Source organism: Phoxinus phoxinus (assembly GCF_949152265.1).
Source record: "Phoxinus phoxinus genome assembly, chromosome: 3".
Classification (NCBI taxonomy): domain Eukaryota; kingdom Metazoa; phylum Chordata; class Actinopteri; order Cypriniformes; family Leuciscidae; genus Phoxinus; species Phoxinus phoxinus.
In genome coordinates this window covers 370,846-386,043 of record NC_136878.1, presented here as the reverse complement: position 1 = coordinate 386,043, position 15,198 = coordinate 370,846, and the positions used below count along the sequence as shown (strand labels likewise).

The 15,198-nt window shown below is 46.4% G+C and overlaps 1 protein-coding gene across 5 annotated transcripts in view; it reads right to left on the bottom strand.

The window, feature by feature from the left end:
• Positions 1–6,214: 6,214 nt before the first annotated feature.
• The window catches only part of hook3 (hook microtubule-tethering protein 3), a 32,571-nt gene continuing 23,587 nt past the window's right edge, over positions 6,215–15,198 (bottom strand). For 2 of the 5 annotated variants that reach the window (XR_013796992.1, XR_013796993.1), the window contains 8 exons: positions 14,970–15,045; positions 13,115–13,149; positions 12,954–13,036; positions 12,357–12,457; positions 12,183–12,287; positions 11,806–11,877; positions 7,800–7,936; positions 6,215–6,940 (listed from right to left, as the gene is read on the bottom strand). Coding sequence is in view for 3 of the 5 variants with exons in the window: in XM_079608150.1 (XP_079464276.1) it covers positions 6,925–6,940; positions 7,800–7,936; positions 11,806–11,877; positions 12,183–12,287; positions 12,357–12,457; positions 12,954–13,036; positions 13,115–13,149 (549 nt within the window). In the remaining 2 variants the exon portion in view is untranslated. Of the gene's footprint in view, positions 6,941–7,659; positions 7,937–11,805; positions 11,878–12,182; positions 12,288–12,356; positions 12,458–12,953; positions 13,037–13,114; positions 13,150–14,969; positions 15,046–15,198 lie in introns of those variants that run through there. The other 3 variants (XM_079608150.1, XM_079608151.1, XM_079608152.1) reach the window with 2 other exon arrangements.

Sequence of the window (15,198 nt, the reverse complement as noted above, 5' to 3'; positions counted from 1 at the left end):
GTGTTTTATCAGTGAAGAAACCCCTGTGACGACAAGCGGAGAGAGCTTCAGTTCAATGAACAGAGAAAACAAACGTCCGGGAACATCATATTAGCAGAACAGAGATATAACGGAGAGATATAAAGTCAGAATGGAGAGATATAAAGTCACAATTGCAGATATAAAGTCAGAATTGCGAGATATAAAGTCACAATTGCGAGATATAAAGTCACAATTGCGAGATATAAAGTCAATTGCGAGATATAAAGTCAGAATTGCGAGATATAAAGTCAGAATTGCGAGATATAACATCAGAATTGCGAGATATAACATCAGAATTGCGATATAACATCAGAATTGCGATATAACATCAGAATTGTGAGATATAAAGTCACAATTGCGAGATATAACATCAGAATTGCAAGATATAACATCAGAATTGCGATATAACATCAGAATTGTGAGATATAAAGTCACAATTGCGAGATATAACATCAGAATTGCGAGATATAACATCAGAATTGCGAGATATAACATCAGAATTGCGAGATATAACATCAGAATTGCGAGATATAACATCAGAATTGCGAGATATAACATCAGAATTGCGATATAACATCAGAATTGTGAGATATAAAGTCACAATTCCGAGATATAACATCAGAATTGCGAGATATAACATCAGAATTGCGATATAACATCAGAATTGCGATATAACATCAGAATTGCGATATAACATCAGAATTGTGAGATATAAAGTCACAATTGCGAGATATAACATCAGAATTGCGAGATATAACATCAGAATTGCGAGATATAACATCAGAATTGCGAGATATAACATCAGAATTGCGAGATATAACATCAGAATTGCGAGATATAACATCAGAATTGCGATATAACATCAGAATTGTGAGATATAAAGTCACAATTCCGAGATATAACATCAGAATTGCGAGATATAACATCAGAATTGCGATATAACATCAGAATTGCGATATAACATCAGAATTGCGATATAACATCAGAATTGCGATATAACATCAGAATTGTGAGATATAAAGTCACAATTGCGAGATATAAAGTCAGAATTTTACATGTAGGAAACATTTTACATTTACATTTAGTCATTTAGCAGACGCCTTTATCCAAAGCGACTTACAACTGAGGACTACAGCAAGCGAGTCATCGTGAAGAAGCAAAAATAACGCAAGAAGTGCTCAAAATACAAAGTTCTGGCATTTTTAAGTGCTCACGGAAGAGATGAGTTTTCAGTTGTCTTTTGAATGTGGTCAGGGAATCTGCATTCCAGACGAGGGTAGGGAGATCATTCCACCAGCAAGGAACCGTGAATGAGAATGTTCTGGAGAGTGATTTTGTGGCTCTCTGTGATGGACCCACGAGTCGTCGCTCATTGACCGAACGCAGGCTTCTGGTCGGCATGTAGACTCGTAGGAGCGAGTGAAAGTAGGAGGGAGCTGAGCCTGTGGTCGTTCTGTAAGCAAGCGTCAATGCCTTGAACTTGATGCGAGCAGCGAGTGGTAGCCAGTGCAGAGAGATGAACAGAGGAGTGACGTGGGCTCGTTGAAGACAAGACGGGCTGCAGCATTCTGGATCATTTGTAGAGGTTTAGTTGCACATGATGGAAGACCGGCCAGAAGAGCATTGCAGTAATCAAGCCTAGAGATAACCAAGGCCTGGGCGAGAAGTTGTGTTGCCTGCTCAGTTAGGAAGGGCCTGATCTTCCTGATGTTGTGCAGTGCAAACCTGCATGATCGAGCTGTCTTTGTGATGTGGTCTGTGAAGGTCAGATGCTCATCAAATGTTACTCCAAGGTTTCTGACCGACCTTGATGGGGTGATTAAAGTTGAATCTAGCTGGATAGTGAAGTTGTGCTGTAGAGACGGATTGGCAGGGAGGACGAGAAGCTCAGTCTTTGCCAGGTTGAGCTGCAGGTGATGTTCCTTCATCCACGCCGAGATGTCCGCCAGGCAGCTTGAGATGCGTGCAGCTACTGTGGGATCATCAGGTGGAAATGAGAGGTAGAGCTGGGTGTCATCAGCATAGCAATGGTAAGAGAAGCCATGTGCCTGTATGATGGGTCCCAGTGATGTGGTGTAAATGGAGAAGAGGAGCGGTCCAAGAACTGAACCCTGAGGAACCCCTGTAGTCAGTTGATGTGCTTTAGATACCTCGCCACTCCATGCGACCCTGAAGGACCTACCTGTGAGATAGGACTCAAACCAGTGGAGAGGAGTTCCTGTGATGCCCAGTGATGAGAGGGTGGACAGGAGGATCTGATGATTCACAGTGTCGAAGGCAGCAGACAGATCCAGGAGAATGAGAACTGATGATTTGGAGGCAGCTTTTGCGATCCGTAGGGCTTCTGTGACTGACAGCAATGCAGTCTCGGTTGAATGCCCTTTCTTGAAGCCAGATTGGTTTACGTCTAGTTGGTTGGTCAGAGAGAGGAAGGATGTTACTTGGTTGAAGGCAACTCGTTCAAGTGTTTTCGCAATGAACGGTAGGAGAGAGACAGGTCTGTAATTCTCTAAGAGTGATGTGTTTAATGTGGGTTTCTTAAGCAGTGGAGTTACCCGAGCCTGCTTAAATGCTGTAGTAAAAGTGCCAGTGTGGAGGGATGAGTTGATGATGTGTGTGAGTGCTGGTAGAAGTGTGGGAGAGATGGCTTGTAGAAGGTGTGAGGGGATGGGGTCTAGAGGGCAGGTGGTGGGATGACTGGAGAGGAGAAGTTTAGATACTTCTTCCTCGGTCAGTGGAGAGAATGAGGAGAGAAGGTGTTTCGGATTGGGAGGGGTTGGACTGGGTTCCTGTGTGTGTGGAGTTGAGAACTGATTGCTGATGGTTGTTGTTTTGTTGGTAAAGAAGTTGGCAAAATCATCAGCAGTTAAAGAGGAGGTGGGTGGTGGTGGAGGTGGACAGAGGAGAGAGTTGAATGTCTTGAAAAGAGTTCGTGTGTTAGCGGTGCTGTTGATCTTGTTGTGAAAATAAGAAGATTTTGCAGCATGAACATCAGCAGAAAAGGAAGAGAGCAGAGATTGATACATACTAAGGTCAGTTGTCTCTTTTGATTTGCGCCATTTCCTCTCTGTTGCCCTGAGTTTGGTCCGGTGTTCACGAAGAACCTCAGATAACCAAGGGTTATAGGGAGTAGTGCGTGCTGGCCTGGAGGAGATAGGGCAGATATTGTCTAAAGAAGAAGTTAAAAGTGGAGCATAAAGTATCTGTTGCGGTATTAACATCCAGAGATGAGAAGTGTGAGTGTGAGGGAAGAGAAGATGACACAGCAGAGGAGAGATGGGAGGGAGAGAGTGAGCGCAGGTTTCGTCTGAAAGTAGCTGGTAGGGGGGTTGGTGGAGCATGGGTAGTGAGTTGTAGATTGAATGTAATGAGGAAATGATCAGAAACATGGAGAGGTTTCACCAAAATGTTGTCTGTGATGCAGTTGCGTGTGTAAACCAGGTCCAGTTGGTTGCCTGATTTGTGAGTACCTGAGGTGATGAGCCGTTTGAGATCGAATGAGGCTAGGAGAGAGATGAAGTCTGTTGCATGCGGCTTCTCTAGATGAATGTTGAAATCACCAAAGACGACAAGTGGGGTGCCATCCTCAGGGAAAGAAGACAGCAGCACATCCAGCTCCTCTACAAAGCTTCCCAGTTGACCTGGGGGGCGATATATGACTACAATATGGATCTTAATGGGAGTTGTAAGAGTAATAGCATGATATTCAAACGAGTAGTTATTGCAGAGAGAGGAGAGAGTTGAGTATTTCAAATTGTTAGAAATGAGAAGACCTGTGCCCCCACCCCTCCCAGACTGGCGAGGAGTGTGAGAGAAGGAGAAGTTGTTCGAGAGAGCAGTCGGGGTTGCTGAGTCTTCTGGACGAATCCAGGTCTCAGTTAAGCCTAAAATATTAAGAGTAGAGTGAGATGCAAAGGCTGGAATGAAGTCAGCTTTGTTGACTGCTGACTGACAGTTCCATAGACCCATAGAAATGGAGAGAGGTGTGTGAGAGGATGGGAGAATGGGACGCAGATTAGCAGTATTGCGCTGCCTTCTGTGCGTGATGAGAGAGCGTCGTCGAGAGACAACAGGAATGTATTGAAAGCACATATTTAGTAGGGAAATACTATACCAGTGTGAAAGGAAGAGGGAGAATAGGATACTTAAGTGCCTTGTCGGTGTCCTTGCTCGGTGGAGTCGCGCAGGTAGAGTCGATGGTCTTTACCTGAGTCGGTCTTCACACAAGGAGAGCTGCACGCTTCCGCTGACGCTTCCGCGACAGCGCGCACACTACAGAAATATAGTGCTTTCAAACGCCTGAGTGAGGACAGCTGCTAGTCCAGGCAATTAACACAGGCAAATCAAATAATCCGAAAATGGGAGAAAATCGAAACTGCCTCTATGGACAGCTACACTTAAGTGCTATAAAATTTAAACTGCAATAGCCCACTTCTCAGACGCGGCTGTTATATAAAGTAGTCACGCGTCTAATTAAAATACTGATTTGTGTGAAGGAAAAAATGTACAATAACCACAGAATCGAAAATAGCCCTACTTTCTGGAAAATAATACACTAAACAACAAGAGAACTGAATATTAAGAAAAAACTAGAGGTCGACCGATAGTGGATTTTACCGATAACGATAGCTAGGTTGGGCCATACTTGCCGATAACCGATTAATGAACCGATAGTTTTTAAAATTGATACTGGATAAAAACAAACATAACACTCCAAGTAAAACAGTGCTGAACTTTATTATAAAAATAAAAAAACTGTATTGAACCATGAAAACATGCTAAATGAAATAAATATATAAATGTGAATAAATATTTAAGTCAATAAAAGACATTCATTCAAACTGAAACAAAAAGTAATACTCTAAATAACAAATAAAACCAGTTACATTCAAAATGTAACTATTTAACTGTTCTTTTCAAGCCAACTTAATTAATAAAAAAGTAACAAAATTTGTATTAAAGTGAAGATGAAAATAAATAAATAACCGAAATCGAATGCTTTTCTGATTCGTTTATGTTTCTGTCGGCTGTATGAACATATCAGTTTGCTTACGTCTCTAGCTTTAAATATGCAACTTCTCTGCATATTTAATGCATAAAAGTGACCAGCTGGATATGAACTAATGCAAATAGAGGTAACAATTGTGACATTAAACATTCGGGTCGGACTTACGTTTATGTTTGTCAGTGTTTTAACCGCTTGAGGTACTAATGTTAGCGTCCTCTCAGCCTCGAAGGCAAACAAACGCCTACTGTCTCTACTAATGCAGCATTTAGTCAACAAATTAATCACTTTATAATGATAAGACAATGTACTGTATACATTGAGCTGTCGGTGCTTTAAACGCGCATCTGATGTCAGCGCTCTCCGCGCAGCATGTGCTCTCAGTGCAGCACGCAGAATCACGTGTCGAAATAAACAACACGAGGCACAAGTTTTTATTACACCTCTAGAGGCCGCTCTTGTACTGCATCATGCCAGCAGACCCTTCTCAGCTCTGTGTAATGAATGACAAGCGTGCGCTTCTCAGCCGCTCCAGCAATGGACGCAACCAGGAAAAACTATCGGTATATATTTTTGCCGATAACGATAGTTCCACCAGTCAACTATCGGTGCCGATGAATCGGTCGACCTCTAGAAAAAACCACTTGCGCTCTCGTTCTACACGCAGACTGACGCTTGTCCTTTCGGTTTCTGTTTTCTGTGCCGTCGCACTGGAACAACAAACACAGTGTGGCACTGATAATCTCAGGCACGGTTTATGTGCTTTATTAATGTTAAAAGCGTGTCATGTGACTGTGAATATCATTTAGTACTCCAGCTTTGAGCTGTAAAAGCAACACTGGATAATTCCCCTCAGATCTGGAAATGAAATGGAAACAAACGTTCAAACTGTGAACAAACAAGTGTATTCTTTGACAAAGATAGTTTTAGTAACTCAGTAGCCTGTGTTTTAATCATATTTAAATGGAGTAATATTTGTGAATTTGATTATGTACTTATCTATTTTCCTGCGAGTGCCGTGAACTCGAGACTCCGCCCACACGCTGTTCTGATTGGCTGTGGGTTTTGATTGACTGACGCATCTCACAGTTTGACAGACACATTATTTGCTGGAATCATATCGCGTCTGGTGTGGACACGCGACAGGAGAAGAATAGCAGATCCACACAGAATAAAACAAACAGCCGTGATTTGAAACATGAATGTTTTATACAAGCTTTATTTACAACTTGAATAACAACTGTACAGTTCTGCAGCGTTGGAAGCTCGAGTTCATCAACGGAGACGCGTTATTCTCCAGCGGCGCACACCTACTGTGTGACATATCGTATACAAGCAGTATAAAACTTGGCAAATGGAACGAATGTTTGCTACTTCAGAAGTTCTGCTAACAGGACCGCGCAGCGCAGACGCGAGATCATCACGCTCCTGCTCATGGACGGCTGTGAGAGACGCTTGACCTCTGAACTCAGTCCACAGTGACCAGAGAGCCTCAAGCAGACGTGATTATGAAGCCGCAGACGTGAGGGATATCCCGGCTGTGGTGTAGCGGTCAGGATCAGCTGAAGCACTGACGCAGCATCAGATATAGAGTTAGCGAAGCGGTCCGTCACACACTGATCTTCCGCAGCTCACGCTCATCATCAGGAGGATCACACACTACAGGAACGGACCAGCGTGAGGGACATCAGGGTTCAGAGTTCATCCGTCTTTAACAGTGAATAAAGCTCACGCTCTTCTGCCTGATGATTGACAGGCGTCGGCGCCGCCCACTTCTGACCAGAGCATTCTGGGACAGCACACAGACGCTGGTGGGTTAGTTAGTGTGCAGCGATGGGTTAAACTGTCAATCATGCAAGCCCCGCCCCCTGACGTCATGCAGCCCCGCCCCCTGCCGCTCATGCTTTAACATCACTGTGAAAGAGAAAGATTGACAGGTGTCAGTCACAGATTCAGCGCCACTAGAGTCGCGGTTCTCGTTCAACATCATGCGTTTATTTTCTCCTGATTGAAGATATTAAAACTTTTTTGATTAAAAATGTATCGTAATAAAGTGAGTTTATGATTAACACAAGAACAAATGTAGAAGCTCGTTTCCGCCACAGAATAAAACATTTTAAAAGATAATTGCGAGTATCTAAACATTCTTAAATCCAGACGTTCATGACGGCAGAGTGTGTGTGTTTGAGGAAGAGCTCGTGTTCAGCGGAGTGGAGGCGCGGCGCGAGTGATTGACAGCAGAGTGTGTGTGTCTGAGGAAGAGCTCGTGTTCAGCGGAGTGGAGGCGCGAGTGATTGACAGCAGAGTGTGTGTGTCTGAGGAAGAGCTCGTGTCCAGCGGAGTGGAGGCGCGAGTGATTGACAGCAGAGTGTGTGTGTCTGAGGAAGAGCTCGTGTCCAGCGGAGTGGAGGCGCGGCGCGAGTGATTGACAGCAGAGTGTGTGTTTTAAGGCATTGGGAATTAATCAACTAAACAAAAAACAGGAAGAACAAAATCATGAAGCGCCTTTCGACATCCGCCACGGCGACCTACACACTCTCGGCTCTGCACAGATAACAGAAGACGACGGGTTACGAAGAGCAGAGCCGGTAACACACTCGCCAACAGCAACCCTCACTACAGCGTCCGGCGGACAGGACTCGCTCACGAGTGTGTTGATCATTAATGCTGATGTGATTGAGGAGCGTCCAGAGACCCGGGTTCATCAGAGGGCATTATGGGATGGAGGCGGGTCCTGATTGGCTGAGCTGGGGTTGCCGTGGCGATGCTCTACCTGGCTGCCGTGGGCTGGACGTGACCCGGATAGGGTCGTCTGGTGCTGGTGGCCTGTCTCTGCCGGGCCAGGAACGACTGACCCGACCCGGTGCCGGCCAACCGGTCCTCAGCCGCCTTCTTCTGCAGAGCCATCCCCTGAAACACACACACACACACACAGAAGAGCATTAGCAGTTACAGACACACACTTCAGCAGAACATGACCAGCTCAACGTGTCCCGATCATTCCTGTCCCAGATCTTTATAAATGTTACTGGTCGTCTCTGTATGAAGAGTGTGTGTGTATAGTATGTCCCAGTTTACTGTATTCTGCTCTGCTCACTCACAGGAATGACCTACAGTGTCCTGCACACACTAGTGGACACACACATCACACATGATATCTGGTGTGCGGAGAGTGTTCGGTTGGACTGGATATGGGCAAACGCTCAATATTGCAGTGATTATTATGTTTCTAGCATATTATATATTTGGCAAGAGTTGTTGTAAACCAAACTGGTGGAGTGTGTGTGTGTTCTGGTGACTCCAGAGTGTGTGTGTTCTGGTGACTCGAGAGAGAGTGTGTGTGTTCTGGTGACTCGAGAGAGTGTGTGTGTTCTGGTGACTCGAGAGAGTGTGTGTGTTCTGGTGACTCGAGAGAGTGTGTGTGTGTTCTGGTGACTCGAGAGTGTGTGTGTTCTGGTGACTCGAGAGAGTGTGTGTGTGTTCTGGTGACTCGAGAGTGTGTGTGTTCTGGTGACTCGAGAGAGTGTGTGTGTTCTGGTGACTCCAGAGAGAGTGTGTGTTCTGGTGACTCGAGAGAGTGTGTGTGTTCTGGTGACTCGAGAGAGTGTGTGTGTGTTCTGGTGACTCGAGAGTGTGTGTGTTCTGGTGACTCGAGAGAGTGTGTGTGTGTTCTGGTGACTCGAGAGAGTGTGTGTGTTCTGGTGACTCGAGAGAGTGTGTGTGTTCTGGTGACTCGAGAGAGTGTGTGTGTTCTGGTGACTCGAGAGAGTGTGTGTGTTCTGGTGACTCGAGAGAGTGTGTGTGTTCTGGTGACTCGAGAGAGTGTGTGTGTTCTGGTGACTCGAGAGAGTGTGTGTGTGTTCTGGTGACTCGAGAGAGTGTGTGTGTTCTGGTGACTCGAGAGAGTGTGTGTGTTCTGGTGACTCCAGAGAGTGTGTGTGTTCTGGTGACTCGAGAGAGAGTGTGTGTTCTGGTGACTCGAGAGAGTGTGTGTGTTCTGGTGACTCGAGAGAGAGTGTGTGTTCTGGTGACTCGAGAGAGTGTGTGTTCTGGTGACTCGAGAGAGTGTGTGTGTTCTGGTGACTCGAGAGAGTGTGTGTGTTCTGGTGACTCGAGAGAGTGTGTGTGTTCTGGTGACTCGAGAGAGTGTGTGTGTGTTCTGGTGACTCCAGAGAGTGTGTGTGTTCTGGTGACTCGAGAGAGTGTGTGTGTGTTCTGGTGACTCGAGAGAGTGTGTGTGTGTTCTGGTGACTCGAGAGAGTGTGTGTTCTGGTGACTCGAGAGTGTGTGTGTTCTGGTGACTCGAGAGAGTGTGTGTGTTCTGGTGACTCGAGAGAGTGTGTGTGTTCTGGTGACTCGAGAGAGTGTGTGTGTTCTGGTGACTCGAGAGAGTGTGTGTGTTCTGGTGACTCGAGAGAGTGTGTGTTCTGGTGACTCGAGAGAGTGTGTGTGTTCTGGTGACTCGAGAGAGAGTGTGTGTTCTGGTGACTCGAGAGAGTGTGTGTTCTGGTGACTCGAGAGAGTGTGTGTGTTCTGGTGACTCGAGAGAGTGTGTGTGTTCTGGTGACTCGAGAGAGTGTGTGTGTTCTGGTGACTCGAGAGAGTGTGTGTGTGTTCTGGTGACTCCAGAGAGTGTGTGTGTTCTGGTGACTCGAGAGAGTGTGTGTGTTCTGGTGACTCGAGAGAGTGTGTGTGTGTTCTGGTGACTCGAGAGAGTGTGTGTGTTCTGGTGACTCGAGAGAGTGTGTGTGTGTTCTGGTGACTCGAGAGAGTGTGTGTGTGTTCTGGTGACTCGAGAGAGTGTGTGTTCTGGTGACTCGAGAGTGTGTGTGTTCTGGTGACTCGAGAGAGTGTGTGTGTTCTGGTGACTCGAGAGAGTGTGTGTGTTCTGGTGACTCGAGAGAGTGTGTGTGTTCTGGTGACTCGAGAGAGTGTGTGTGTTCTGGTGACTCGAGAGAGAGTGTGTGTTCTGGTGACTCGAGAGAGTGTGTGTGTTCTGGTGACTCGAGAGAGTGTGTGTGTTCTGGTGACTCGAGAGAGTGTGTGTGTTCTGGTGACTCGAGAGAGTGTGTGTGTTCTGGTGACTCGAGAGAGTGTGTGTGTTCTGGTGACTCGAGAGTGTGTGTGTGTTCTGATGACTCGAGAGAGAGTGTGTGTGTTCTGGTGACTCGAGAGAGAGTGTGTGTGTTCTGGTGACTCGAGAGAGTGTGTGTGTTCTGGTGACTCGAGAGAGTGTGTGTGTTCTGGTGACTCGAGAGAGTGTGTGTGTTCTGGTGACTCGAGAGAGTGTGTGTGTTCTGGTGACTCGAGAGAGTGTGTGTGTTCTGGTGACTCGAGAGAGTGTGTGTGTTCTGGTGACTCGAGAGAGTGTGTGTTCTGGTGACTCGAGAGAGTGTGTGTTCTGGTGACTCGAGAGAGTGTGTGTTCTGGTGACTCGAGAGAGTGTGTGTGTTCTGGTGACTCGAGAGAGTGTGTGTGTTCTGGTGACTCGAGAGAGTGTGTGTGTTCTGGTGACTCGAGAGAGTGTGTGTGTTCTGGTGACTCGAGAGAGTGTGTGTTCTGGTGACTCGAGAGAGTGTGTGTGTTCTGGTGACTCGAGAGAGTGTGTGTGTTCTGGTGACTCGAGAGTGTGTGTGTGTTCTGGTGACTCGAGAGAGTGTGTGTGTTCTGGTGACTCGAGAGAGTGTGTGTTCTGGTGACTCGAGAGAGTGTGTGTGTGTTCTGGTGACTCCAGAGAGAGTGTGTGTGTTCTGGTGACTCGAGAGAGTGTGTGTGTTCTGGTGACTCGAGAGAGTGTGTGTGTTCTAGTGACTCGAGAGAGAGTGTGTGTTCTGGTGACTCGAGAGAGTGTGTGTGTGTTCTGGTGACTCCAGAGAGTGTGTGTGTTCTGGTGACTCGAGAGAGTGTGTGTGTGTTCTGGTGACTCGAGAGAGTGTGTGTGTGTTCTGGTGACTCGAGAGAGTGTGTGTGTGTTCTGGTGACTCGAGAGAGTGTGTGTGTGTTCTGGTGACTCGAGAGAGTGTGTGTTCTGGTGACTCGAGAGAGTGTGTGTGTTCTGGTGACTCGAGAGAGTGTGTGTGTTCTGGTGACTCGAGAGAGTGTGTGTGTTCTGGTGACTCGAGAGAGTGTGTGTGTTCTGGTGACTCGAGAGAGTGTGTGTGTTCTGGTGACTCGAGAGAGTGTGTGTTCTGGTGACTCGAGAGAGTGTGTGTGTTCTGGTGACTCGAGAGAGTGTGTGTGTTCTGGTGACTCGAGAGTGTGTGTGTGTTCTGGTGACTCGAGAGAGTGTGTGTGTTCTGGTGACTCGAGAGAGTGTGTGTTCTGGTGACTCGAGAGAGTGTGTGTGTGTTCTGGTGACTCGAGAGAGTGTGTGTGTGTTCTGGTGACTCCAGAGAGTGTGTGTGTTCTGGTGACTCGAGAGAGTGTGTGTGTGTTCTGGTGACTCGAGAGAGTGTGTGTGTGTTCTGGTGACTCGAGAGAGTGTGTGTGTGTTCTGGTGACTCCAGAGAGAGTGTGTGTTCTGGTGACTCGAGAGAGTGTGTGTTCTGGTGACTCGAGAGAGTGTGTGTGTTCTGGTGACTCGAGAGAGTGTGTGTGTTCTGGTGACTCGAGAGAGTGTGTGTGTGTTCTGGTGACTCGAGAGAGTGAGTGTGTGTTCTGGTGACTCCAGAGAGTGAGTGTGTTCTGGTGACTCCAGAGAGTGAGTGTGTTCTGCTGACTCGAGAGAGTGTGTGTGTTCTGGTGACTCCAGAGAGTGTGTGAGGGAGTGCGACACACACCATGTTGTACCAGGCAGACACGATGAGTTTCTCCTCCTGGTCTCTCTGAGACTTCGTCTTGTCATACTCCTTCTGCACACACACACACACACACGCACACACACACACACAGAGTACGGTCAGATTACAGCTGTGTGAGAGAGTGATAGAGAAGGAGTGTGTGTGTGTGTGTGTGTGTGCTGCAGATTGTTTAAACGAGTGTGTGTGTGTGTGTGTGTGTGTGTGCGTGTGTGTGAGAGAGTGATAGAGAAGGAGTGTGTGTGTGTGTGTTTGTGTGTGTGTGTGCGTGCGTGCGTGTGTGTGTGTGTGTGTGAGAGAGTGATAGAGAAGGAGTGTGTGTGTGTGTGTGTGTGTGTGTGTGTGTGTGTGTGTGTGACCTCGAGTGAGTGCAGCATCCTCTCGCGCTCCTGCAACTGGTTCTTCAGGGCTTGAACTTCAGGAGCAGAACCTTGATTCTGTTTGGGGTCCAGCGTACGGATGACCTGCACACACACAACAACATTAGCATCACACTCACTCACACACACACACACACACACACACACACGTACACTCTTGGCCTTCTCCAGGTACTTCTTGTATCTCTCCTCCATCTGCTTCATATCTTCATCTTTCTTCTTCAGCGCGTCTTCCAGATCTTCAATCCTCTGAGCTGAAAACATTAACACACACACTCGTTTAAACAATCTGCAGCGCACACACACACACACTCGTTTAAACAATCTGCAGCGCACACACACACACTCGTTTAAACAATCTGCAGCGCGCGCACACACACACACACGTTTAAATAATCTGCAGCGCACACACACAGTCTTTTACACTGTCTGCAGCGCACACACACACACACACTGAAACCATCAACACACACTCTCTTTTACAGTCTGCACACACACGTTTCATATATGCCCTGCAGCACATCTTCTTCCTCAGTGTTTTCCAAAACTAATATCTAAACATTCCTAAATCAAGACACATTTATGGAGGAGCAGAACGACTGAAGATATTAAAGTCAGAATAATAATCCTGAATTACTTCATTTTGATGCATTTTTCACTAAACAAGTCTTAATATCTTCAGTTGTTCTGCTTCTCCAGTACACGTGTCACACACTCATGTGAGGAAGAGTGTGAGTGAGGGCGTCTCACCGCTGGAACTGTGCTTGTTCTCCAGCTCTTCAATCTCGGAGCTCTTCGTCTGAAGCTCGCTAGTGGCGTCCCTTAATTTCTGCCTGCACACCCAGAACACACACACACTCAGTGAGGATGAACTGCAGCGGTGAACATGATCAACATCTGCTGATACTCACAGGTGCTCCTGACACTTCCTCTTCATCAACACCGTCTGAAACAGAAGAAGATGTTAAACTCACGAGTACAGCTGCTGTGACACTGCAGCGCCTCCTGCTGGACACGAGCCGCACTCACACCCTGCAGTGTTCACTACGAGTGTGTGTTAAGAGCTGCTGTAGTGATCCAGCAGAGGGCGCTGTCGAGCTCAATCAGCATCAGGAGAAGCAACACCCAACACCAGACACAGAGATCAGGGTCGGCAAGTGCGTTCGGCATCATTTAAGAAATTCATTAATGCCAAGGTCGTGGGTTCGATTCCCAGGGAAAGCAAGAACTGATAAGAGCGCAAATGTGTTCCTTGAAATGCAATGTAAGTCGCTTTGGATAAAGCATCTGCCAAATTACTGTTACTAGGGTTAATCCTGTAGGGATGTGTGTGTGTAGTGTGTGTGTGTGTGTGTGTGTTCCCCACACCTGTCTCCTGTACAGTCATTAACAAAAACCCACATCTGTGTGGCGGCGTCCGCGTTTTACTCTGGATAGATAAATAAAGCAGTAGTGATGAGTCACGATTTGAGAATATTCGATTAGTTGATTTAATTATAGAATATCGAATAGGTTGTGCGATTAATGTCTAAAAAAATCCCCATGTTCTCGGTGGTGGCGCGTTCATGTGACCAGAGGGTGACGCGTCAGTAACGCTCCTAAAAGCCGTCACAGAACCAGCTACAGTAATGATTATGAATGTGTCAAATATAGCAAGGAGACATTTTAATTGTTTATTAATAATCTAGTGTTTTGTGTGTCAGTGTCGGCTGTAGAGAGAAATGCACATTTCATACGGATTACATAAGCAGAGAGAAGTCTGTTCCTTTTAGTTTAGAGTTGTTTTGTGTAAAAGTGGACGGTTCAAGCTTTCTATAGATATATCTCTGGTGTCTGTGAGGCAAGTGTACGCTGAGTTTCTGTTCATGTACGAGACGAGCTCCAGTTCACGCGCCGGCGCCTCCACGTCCCGTTTATATTGTCTGCTATATTTGCTTATTATTTATTAAATCCAGGCAATTGGTCGATGAAACATTGATTGCAATTAAGATACAATATTACAAAACGAAATTCGCTTTAAAGAATGGCTTTCTACAAAACTGGTCAAGATCATGCCTGACCCACTCCATAATATGATGGACAGATGCACTTTTATGGAATTTTATTCCAAACATAAACGGCCAATATAAAGCTTGGAAGAGCCAGGATATTTTCTAATATAACTTGTGTAATGATTGTGTTCGTCTGAACGAAGAATGTCATATACAGCGAGCATGACTTCAGGGTGAGTAAATCACGTTATTGGTTATTGGGTTATTGGTTTGCATGTAACCAGGGCAACGGGTTAATCCGCTGATGTGTGGGAGTTATCCGCGCATGTAAACATGCTAAATGATGACAATCAAACTCCAGTATTGCTGAAGACGACTCAAACCCCCGGTCATCGGAGAAACCCCTTCAGGATCAGAGCAGGAATCAACACTCAGGCTCACATTCAAGAAAACCCAGCGAGAGCATTTCAAATCATCACTGGGTGGACCGATCATGCTCAGATCACTGGTCTGATGATGCGGCAGCGTGTTCGTCCCGTGACACACGCGTGTTTGAGATGCACATGCGATCCAGTGGGAGAAATACAACAATCACAAAGCTGCAAAATGCCTGGACTGTACTTACAACAGACTGAGAGAGATTTGATGGACAGATAGAGGAGAGCAGACCTGAGTCAACAGACGTCTGTCACACACACACACACACACACACACACACACACACACACGATGATCAAATGAAGCAGACGGTCAGACTAAAGTAACGGACACACACGTGTGCTTCTGATGATGATGTTGATGATGATGAAGGCATCACTCAGCAGGACGACCAATGGCAGGCCTGGATCATGCTACATCATGAGTGACATCACAGTGAAGAGAGAGATGTTAGTACACACACACACACACACACAGCAGGCGTTAGTGCGACACACACACGTGATGGAGCCGTTACAGGGTCAGTGTGTATCAGGGTTAGTCCCGTTTAAACGTGACGTTAACTA